The sequence below is a fragment of the Pterocles gutturalis genome, unplaced genomic scaffold, assembly GCF_000699245.1.
Source record: "Pterocles gutturalis isolate BGI_N339 unplaced genomic scaffold, ASM69924v1 scaffold7189, whole genome shotgun sequence".
Taxonomy (NCBI): domain Eukaryota; kingdom Metazoa; phylum Chordata; class Aves; order Pterocliformes; family Pteroclidae; genus Pterocles; species Pterocles gutturalis.
The window spans coordinates 46,699-56,383 of record NW_010133095.1 but is presented as its reverse complement, the minus strand read 5'-3'; the positions used below and the strand labels follow the sequence as shown (position 1 = coordinate 56,383).

Here is a 9,685-nt window from a genome sequence, read left to right as displayed (position 1 = left end):
CAGTAAGAAAACTTTTTTTCCTGATTTTGTGCTAATCATGTTCTTACTTAAAACGTGCACGGTGGAGACACTTAGCCTTAGGAAGGTGGTTTTTGTGCCGGTGACAAATCTTTTTTTTTTCCTCAATTAGTAGATGTTACCTCCCATTTCCCCCTTTCAATTGTATGTCCAGAGCTGATAGCTCAGTGCTTAGGCTACTCTTAACATAGCAGATTAGGCTACACTGAAAAGGAGACTCAAAAATAACCATTTGAGATGTGCATCTCTATTAGTTTGCAGAAGTTGGGGTGCTGCTCGAGACTTCAGTGATTTGGGAAGTTAACTGCACATGATTTTGTAAAAAAAAAATTCTACCAAAGAAATCCCTCTTGAGAAACCTACCTCTGCATGCTCAGTTCTTCCTGCAAAGCTGAAATGGCTGAAGGTAGTGTAAGAAAAAAACCAAAAACTACTGCTCCAGAGAGTGTCAGAACGTATCAACATGGATGGGCCAGCTTCACCAGGGAAGGGTTGTGTATGTGTTGTTAACAAGCACCTTACTTCTTTAATGGAGGCTAACGGACAAGCAAATGGAACTGTCTACACATCCTCTCTGAAGAAAGATACCTGCTGGTCATAGTCTGAAGGTGGTGTTTCAACAGTGATAGCTTGCCTACAAAGGTAAGACAGTGGTGTATGGGTGTGTATACCCTAATGCTTGGTGGTGGTGTGTATTTATGCCTGTGGAGATGATACTTAGAAAATACTGAGACACGATTCCCCACCTCTGCCCCATTATAAGTAAAAACATTTGGTCATTTGTTTAATCACTGTTGATCCGGACCATATCTAAAGAGACAGCTAGAGATGAAAAGCCTTTAATTTCATTACCGGTTGTCAGTTAATTTCTCAGTTGTAACACTTGAACAGAAGGAGGAGGAGAACACTTGTAATCAGTGAACTGATGAATATTTCATTTACCACCAGTGACTCAATTTGAGCATGTTATCCTTAAAGATAAAAAGCCTAACAAGCTGCTTCTTTTCCAATTTTATTAAATGTATAATGCCACCACTCTGATTCGCGATGCCTGTCTAGGTCTTGTGTCTTTCCATCCTGGAAGAGGCTCATAGTACTTTGACTATCTTAGACCTTACATGAAGTGAAGGATTTGACAATTGCACTGACAAGATACTTGGGATATCTTAGCATTTAGCTTCAAAGGGATTTTAAAACATCAGTTAACTGTAAATCATTGTGTGCAAATCCAGCCTTAAGCCTGAGAATTCGGCTTTCTGATCCTGCTGGTTGTAAGAGGTTGGTTGAAATGCTGGATGTGCTGTGTGGGTCAGCGGCCAATGCTCTCACGGTTTTTGAGGTTGTTCCCTGACACTGTATCATGAGCACGGGCTCATTGTGTATGAGCGTAGATATGGAATGCTTTGTTCAGTGGAGTGGAATTTAGGCTGCAAAAATAAAGAACAGTTTTGATCTGAGAATGGAAGTTAAATGGCTAAGATTAATTTTAGAATACTCAGATGTTCTAAAATACTTGGCATGGGATTGAAATATCCAGAATGCACTCTGGGAAAGAATAAACTGACAATTCAAGCACCTTACATTGAAACTATCTATAAGTCTCTGTTTTGTGACCATGGCTTTTTAAGGATATATTGGGTAACAGGAAGTGCTGGATAATGACCCCCCCTGTTCGTGTATATAGTAGAAAAAAAGATTTCTCCTTCCAGAATAAGTAAAGTTGGTGGCAACTGTATTGCGGTAGTAGAAATCACCCCAGTGGAATGTGATGAAGGTCAACTTCTTAATAATGTGGAAGAAAGCCTACTAACCCTTTTCGTAATAGGGTCAGTCCCATGGGTCAAAAAGCCAACAGTAGGCAGGTTCTGTGGTGAAGCATGAAGTAATTTTGAGTATCATTATTGTAGCAATTAAAAGGAAAAATAGAAGCCGAGCTACTGTAAATCTGAGCTGAGTATTACACTCCTGCTGTTCATGCTGGAGGCAAGAGTTGCATTTGTAATATGTCTGTTTGGTAACTGCTGATTGCTGTATCAATGCCTGGCTGTATCTTGGTGCTAGTTTAGCCATTATGATGTCTTAATGTTGGTAAAATTAACTGTGTGAAAGGCTGTCACTCTGATGAATTAGCTATGCAAGTATGAATAGCTTTGTCCTACTACAGCTTTGTTCTGAATAGCAGCTCGGTGCCTGCAGTCCTGCTCACCATAGGCTTTGCCACTACACAGGTAAGCAATGCGTGTAGGCTTTGCTCCAGAATCCTAGCTGTGAAACAGGCTACCCTAAAGCCAGGCGGTGCTTGCGGGGCACTGACCAGGCAGCAGATGCACGTGGTTGTGGTGCAGATATGAGCTGGCCATTGGCAAACTGGATGGAATAAGGTAAGGAAATGGGTTTGGAGCAAGCGTGGCTGAGGCAGGAGCTGGCTGTGGGAGCAGCTCACAGTTTTCCTACTTCTGAGGAGAAACTCTCATTCATTGCAGCTGACCTGAACTTTGTTCAGCAGCAGAGCACAAATGTTTCCCTAATTACACTGCCTCACTGTGTGGGAACTGCTACAGCTTCCCCTTTCCTGACTCACTTGATAGGTGATTTTTCTAAAATTACTGACTTGCTGTAATGTAACTTACTGACTTAGAAAAGTTAGTACATGAAAGAATAAACACACATGTTGTGATTATATTTAATAATTGTTTATGTCTTTACACATGGAGTTGCTGGTGTCATTTTACAAAGTACAGGGATTTGGAATGGCAACAAGTAACTTTTTGCAAGGTAACACGCCTTCAGCTAAAAAGTGCTCCTCTTGGCAGCTGAATTCAGTCCAAGGATCTTTTTGTGATATATCCACTTCGTGTAAGAGTTCTCAGTCAATGCACAAGGATACAACTGTTTTGATAAGTTGTCAAACTAAAAAATATGCATCTTGACTGCTTACCTTTGATATGAAAATTATTAACACTAATTAGCAACACTAGCGTGTTTAAAGGCACTTCTTTTTTCCATGAGGCCCAAGTCTTATCCTTATGTTTCAGGGTTTTTTGCTTTCTTTGAAACACTGATTTTTTTGTAACAATAGTTTTTCAAGTTTGGAAAAGTTCAAGCCTCATGTGCAGAGGCCTTGGTCCTAAAGATACAGCCTGATGAAGTATCTCCAGTAAACACCTCTTCCAAAGACTCTGGCTTAAATTCTGCCTTAAATATTGATAATAGCAGAGGCTTATTTTTGAAGGCAGTGACTGTTGAATACATCAGTCATGTGAGAGGAATCAAGCGAGTCACTGGAATAGAACTGGTGTTAAACAAGAGGCTTTCTTTTCATAGCACCACAAATGACCTTTGGTTAATGTGGCAACTGTCTTAGGGTTGACCTGACAATTAAATTTTGAGGGATGCATGTTTATCTAAGTTGTATTGGGAATATTCCAGTTAGCAAATGTACTAAGTAAAACCTGCCATGTTCAGTTTTGAAAATGTAATTAAATAGTGTGGTAAATTAATTGCTGCCCTAAAGAACAGAGAATTGTGCCATAATAGTGTGGCATTATCTGCCAAACTTAGAATAAGGATTGTCTGATCACTGTTCTTCCTGTGGTCCATTGTTGTTCAGCTTACCCAAGTCCAGTTATAAAGTGAGACATTTTTGTGTCCTGGATAAGCCCAGGTGTGGAAGGTTACTCAGAGCTCTGCTTTTGTAGAAAGTAATACTTGTCCCTTCCAGGAAAAAGGGGATTATTTTTGAGAGATTAGCTTTACATTAAGGACTATGAAGTACTCACCTTGAACTACATGATTACAGCAAATCTGATTCAACTGTATGCCCTCACTTCAAACAAACCGTGTTTTGGGTTTTTTTTCCCCTCTTCTCTGTAGATTTTTAGCATCTTTCCTGGCTCTCAAACAACTTATGGAATAGCAAAGGAATAATTAAAGAGTTTTCTAAATTATATTTTTCTATTTGGAAATGCATACAATATGCTCTTAAGCATTGCCAGTTTGGGATCTGGCAGTTAACTTAAAGAGTCGAGACTCCCAGAGCAATAGTACCTGAGTGCAGAACTTCCTATTCTACAGCTTAATAAGTAAACTAAACACTCAGTGAGAGATCGTGTGAAATGAAACTGTACAAAAAGAGCACAGAAAATGTTCACAAAAGCACAGCAGAATGTCCAGGTATGGTGAAGCTGTGGGCCAGCCTTCAGGCACCAAGGACTGTCCCTCTTGCAAAATCAAAAAGCAAGTGACAAATTATACTTGTGTTTCCTTAACTGAGCAGCTGGCAGATCTCTCTGTGAACACAGCATAGGAAATCCACGTAAGAAGCTCCTCCATAAATACTCTTGTCTTCTATTAGAAGCTGTCGGAAAAGCATCTCTGGCTGCTCCCGTTGTTTCACTATAATCAGCTGAAAAGATGAGATACATACATTGAGGATACAAATGGCAGTACTGTTTTCCTGGATCTGTTTACTATATGCTGTTGAGGGGGGAAAGAAACCCCAAACAAATAAATCTCCACATTTCAGTAGCTGCATTTATGAACACAGGAAGGAGAGACTAGTGTGAATTAAGGTTTGCAGAATAAAATGGTGACCTTTAGACTTGACTACCTCTGAAAATCTCTTTTGAGTGAGAATTAAGCACAGTTGAGATGCTTGTGCCTAAAATGCATGCTGGAACTCACTGGCATACAGGGAAGTTCATGATATGCAAAACCGTTTACAGCTACCAATAAGTTTTATCAAAGTTGTGTTCTTTTGAAGAGGCATGAGGAATGAGCTGAGGCAGAGAGAAGTCTTACCTTCATAGTGTAGGGCCTTTGGTTCTGGATATGCTCCAGCACTGACTTAAGTTTCTGAGAAAATGGATTGTCCAGGTCAGGCAGTAATGTCTATCAGAATGAAAGTAGGGCAGGTTGTTATATTGCAGTCCCATCTCTTAAGAATTCATACAAGACTAGCTGTTGATATTTATGATACTAGTTACTGCAGATTTCATTCCAAACTGGGCAATGCCATCTCCTTTGCAAAAATATGGCTCATCCGTCTCATCTTAAAGACTCATCCGTCTAAGCCATTTTTCATTTTTAAATAATCACTATATGAAAATTAATTACCAGGAGAAACTTGAACTGTTGCGAAGTGTTTTGTTCCAATTTTAGCAATCCACATTCAACAGGACTTTATAACAGTAAAAGTTTAACAAGGTTTAAAAATGTTGTGAAAGCTTATTCAAGTTTATGTATTACTTCTGGTGTCTTAACACCTGCTGGTCACCTGTTTCTGCTTTTAGCTGAATGGTGAAAGCCTGCCTCACTTGTTTCTCTGAATAGTAGTCTGCTCTTTCTTACTAAATCATAAATTCTGAGAAAGGGACTAGTCTCCATGTACTCACAGCCTCGGTGTTGATGTGTGCAAAGGATGGCACGTTGAACAGCCCTTGGATGAGCTCTGGGGGCACGCTGACTCCCAGCCACAGGAACAGACTCAGGCCGTTGGCCAGGATGAAGACCCCTCCTTCAGAGAGACGTTCCTCAGAGCAGCGGACTGCAGCTGGGATGGTGTCACTCTTCAGATCCAGGCTGTGCTGTGGGACAGAAATACACAAGGGTTGTGGACTTGGTGATATCAAGGTGACTAAACCTCTGATTAGATCCTGAAAAGTAACTATTAAGAGGTTTAGTACATTTTTATGGTTCCTTTCCCAATTAGGGGAAATTAGAAATCAAACGTCTTTCAGTTACTGCGTGTAAAGGAAGACCTGCCACAAGCGGAGAGACTTTTGCTCACCTGCACTGATCTTTAGCAAAGCTGGCATCTTTCACTAGCCTGGGCAAAAACCTTGTTAAAAGTACTGTGAGACTCTTAGAGGATGCTGATGTCAATGATTGATTATGTTACTTCCCCATTTTCCATTAAATGAGGTTCTGCTCTCCCTCCTCAATTTAGTTCAGCTGGCAACTACATCCCAGTAAAAGCATAACCCAGCTTGGCAGTGTAACACTTGCCCACAGACAGAATCTTTTCTGCGTCTGCACAATTATAAAATCACAGCTTACTGAAAACACTTTTACTGAAAAGCAAGGGATGTGCAAACAACATACTTACAATGGGCAGAAGCAGGGGATAGAAAAACAGCTGTGTGTCAGCCACCCCCATGGACATGACGAGCTGTCGATGGTAAGCTCTCTCATCAGTTGGAATTTCTGGTCTGCCAACTAGCACGCAGCTCTTCAACAGAGAGTTCATGTAAACTGGCAACACCTTCATTGCATCCGGAAGGATGAGCTGAGAGGCAAAGCAAGCTTGTTATTTAGTATGTCCTATGTGCTGGGGAATGAGAATTGGACTTTCAGACAAATAAACCACTGCTTGTTTTCTTTGCTTAAAGAAAACAAACCTAGAAAAACTTTTTTATATGTGTTATTTCAAACCTATGCTATGGTACGTAAAAGCCTTAGTCTTTCTCTAAGTTGAATTGCCAGGATATAAGGGTGAATAGCTTAAAAGGAAACAACTGCTGCTTTTACTGGAACACTGAATTTTAAGTCATATAATTAGGATGTGCTAATAATTCTAATCTATACGTTACATTCAAGAAGAAGAAAGAATTGGAAAATGTAGTTTAAAGGAGGTCAAAAGAACTGATCAAAATCAAATGCCTCCAGCACTGCCAAGAGTCCTTTGGCCTTCCTGTTAACTTCAGCATTCATGTGCAAAATTGACAATTGTTCAAAGAAGCGTCAGGAAGCCAACCATTCCTGGTATCCTTTGAAGCATATTTTCAGACTTGCAAGAAAAATAAAAGTTAAATTCAAATGCTTACAGGATTTGAATTAGTTCAGCCATCTTTGGGTGTTTGAAATGGAAAAAGACTTTTGTCAGAAACAGTTGCTGAAAGGACTTGAAAACACCGTCCTGTTAGTTCAGTTAGGCCTCCCCAAATGTTCTGAATATATAAAAGAATGGGCTGAAAAATAATAGAGATGTCTTAAGTTTAGAGAATTTTCAAGTGGCATGGAATATAAGTAATCAGGTTGCTACAGCTTCTTACTACCCTTCGGTAAATAAAGGAGCTAATATTACCTGAATCACCATGGATTTTATTTTTTTGGCCCCAGCTAGAGATTAGGCATTTATCACTCCAGCATGATTTAGAGACCTACATGCAAATTCAGATTGTTTACCCAGATAGATCCAATGTTGTTGTCATTTTTTGACAATAACAGTCTTATTTGTCAAAAATTAGGATACTAAAATCTTTACCAGTGCAAGAAGAAAGAAAGAAAGCTTTGTGAATCACTGCATAATTCCAGCAGGAAGAAAAAGGCTGTCTAAGCTCCTTTGTGTGACTATGACCATCAGTTTCCTCAATGGTGTTGCCATTTGTTCCAGAACAACAGCTTCTGTGTGTTGTAATTGCTACCCTCGAATCCCACCTGTCATTAATTGTATTTGAAAGAAAAGGAAAAGTCTGTCCTGAAATTTTCCTTTCTGATGTTGCAGCAGTGGTCGTTTATCTGCTTGGAAGCCTGGCTGAGGGAGGGTCCGAGTTGGGATGGGTTTTACCTGGCTTACTGCTGACGGGTTGGCACAGTTCTTCCGGTAACACGCCAGCATGTGAGCCGTCTGATTCACCAGGATCTCTCTGACTGTCTTCAGGGGTTGGCTTAGAATGGCTTTAAAAGCTACAAATAGAGAACAAGAGTTGCTAAAGATGGACACATACTTTTAAAGTATCTGTATACTGCTAGCTTCTGATTTTACTAACCTTAGGACTATGGCTGATTTTTAGCCTCTTCTGCAGCATCGTGGAGGATGTGATTTGTCTTTGCCAAAAAAACCCACCCAAACACAACCGCAAACCCCAACGCTATGATAGGATGTGCATCTCCACTACTGTGCCTATACATTTTGTGCATGACATGATTCTAGCTGTCTTCCCAAGCATTACTTCTATGGCATTATGTCTAAAATATGTTATTTGTCTTTTCAGTTTTATAATACTTCAGGAGTTGCTCGGGCTTGGAGCAGCAAGTTACAAAACATTACTTCCCACTAGGAAAACTTTCCCACTTCAACTCCCTCTCCTTCCCCTCCCTCTACTCCAAAGAAATAAAGGAAACAAAATTGGTCTGTTCTAACTTTACCTGACTTGGCAAAGAAGTTGATAAGTGCATCAGTCTCACAAGTCTTGTAGATGTCAGCTAATTGGGAGCTACAATTTAAACCTATATTGTGTATGCGAAGTCTTCTTTGCCCACTTATTGATGTGTAAAGGACAGCACACTGCAACAGAAGAGCAAATTATAATTTTTACTTTAAACCAAAAAGCTTTCGTCATGGAAGAGCAACCTACTTTGTGCATAAAAGGGACAGAATTTCTTCTGAAGACAGCCTAGTGCTGCTTCAGTGCTCCATGGGACTGACACACCTGTATTTTTTTATGGAAGTATATTAGACATTATAAAAGTCACTAAAATTAAAATTATTTTAAAAAATAGTATGACTGATTGAAAGGCTTGTGCTCTCATTTGCTACACACTGATTGTAAATTGGTAAGTCATACATTGTAATTGTGTAATACTTGAACAGCTCAAACAAACATACCCTACAAAAGATGAGAAGTTTGCTAGGAAGTACTCTACTCTGCCCATCACATTATCTCTTGGCAAAATACAACACAGAAAAACTTCCTAATCTTGAAAAGCCGAGTGGTTCTTTTTACATGAATAAGATGCTTAACGAAGTGAAACGAGAGGTCCTGCTAACACCTGTATCCTGCCCCACCATAGGCTCAGATATTAGAGGGGGTAATTTAAGAACTTGCTTATGACTCCAATTCTGTTTCAATATAATATGTGATCCAAAGCCTGCAGGGAAACACAGACTCCAGGTTACTGTAGTCTGCCTTGCATTAGGTCTTCCACAAGTATCTTATACAAAAGATCTACAAATGCAACATCCACATGGCATATACATCCCTGTTACTGCTGCACCGTGTCTCTGGAAGTGCCTTCAGCTGTACCAAACAGATGTTTCCCAGTGCTGTGTATCATATGAAATGTATTTATAGGGGCAAGCTAAAAGCCAAGCAGAACAGAAACAAAAGTTCAGATAATTCCATGGCTTAAGTTTAAAATGTTGCAGGCTGTAACATTTTCTGTCGTTAAACAAGAAAAAAGGTCATGATTAAACATGCAGCCTAATAAACAACATCCTCCCATTATCTGATGACGGGTGGGATACTCCCTAACAAAAGATGTGTTGGCAGTTTAGGCAGACACATATCAATTATTGCCTAAGTGGCATTTCCAGGAACCGTTACTGACATCCCCTGTTGCAGGAAGCAAAGATTTAACTAGCTTTGGAACAGCCTGACATTTTCAAGGTAATCTGCATGCCAAGAGCCTGATGGCGCAGGGCAGCCAGCTGAGAACTTGCGAGTGAGAACTTTCATTGCACGGGTACCACTGTTGGTGGGTCTTGAGCAGTCTGCAGGGTTGGCAGCGATCTGCTCTACAGCAGAGATGTCACAAGGAGTGCCACAGAAATAACAGCTTCCATACAAGAAGTAATGAATCTTGTACTCTAAACAAACTTATTTAGTAAAATGAAAAAAATAAAATAGCTGACAAGGTCTGAGTGTTTAGAAAGCAGGTTGGTATC

At 40.0% G+C, this 9,685-nt stretch overlaps 1 protein-coding gene across 1 annotated transcript in view; it reads right to left on the bottom strand.

Moving 5' to 3' along the window:
• Window positions 1–4,282: 4,282 nt before the first annotated feature.
• SEC24D (SEC24 family member D) overlaps window positions 4,283–9,685 on the bottom strand; it is a 48,997-nt gene continuing 43,594 nt past the window's right edge. The window contains exons 17-22 of the mRNA XM_010081083.1: window positions 8,167–8,305; window positions 7,586–7,704; window positions 6,125–6,304; window positions 5,412–5,603; window positions 4,819–4,908; window positions 4,283–4,423 (exon numbers count right to left, since the gene is read on the bottom strand). Coding sequence (XP_010079385.1) covers window positions 4,283–4,423; window positions 4,819–4,908; window positions 5,412–5,603; window positions 6,125–6,304; window positions 7,586–7,704; window positions 8,167–8,305 — 861 coding nt within the window. The remainder of the gene's footprint in view (window positions 4,424–4,818; window positions 4,909–5,411; window positions 5,604–6,124; window positions 6,305–7,585; window positions 7,705–8,166; window positions 8,306–9,685) is intronic.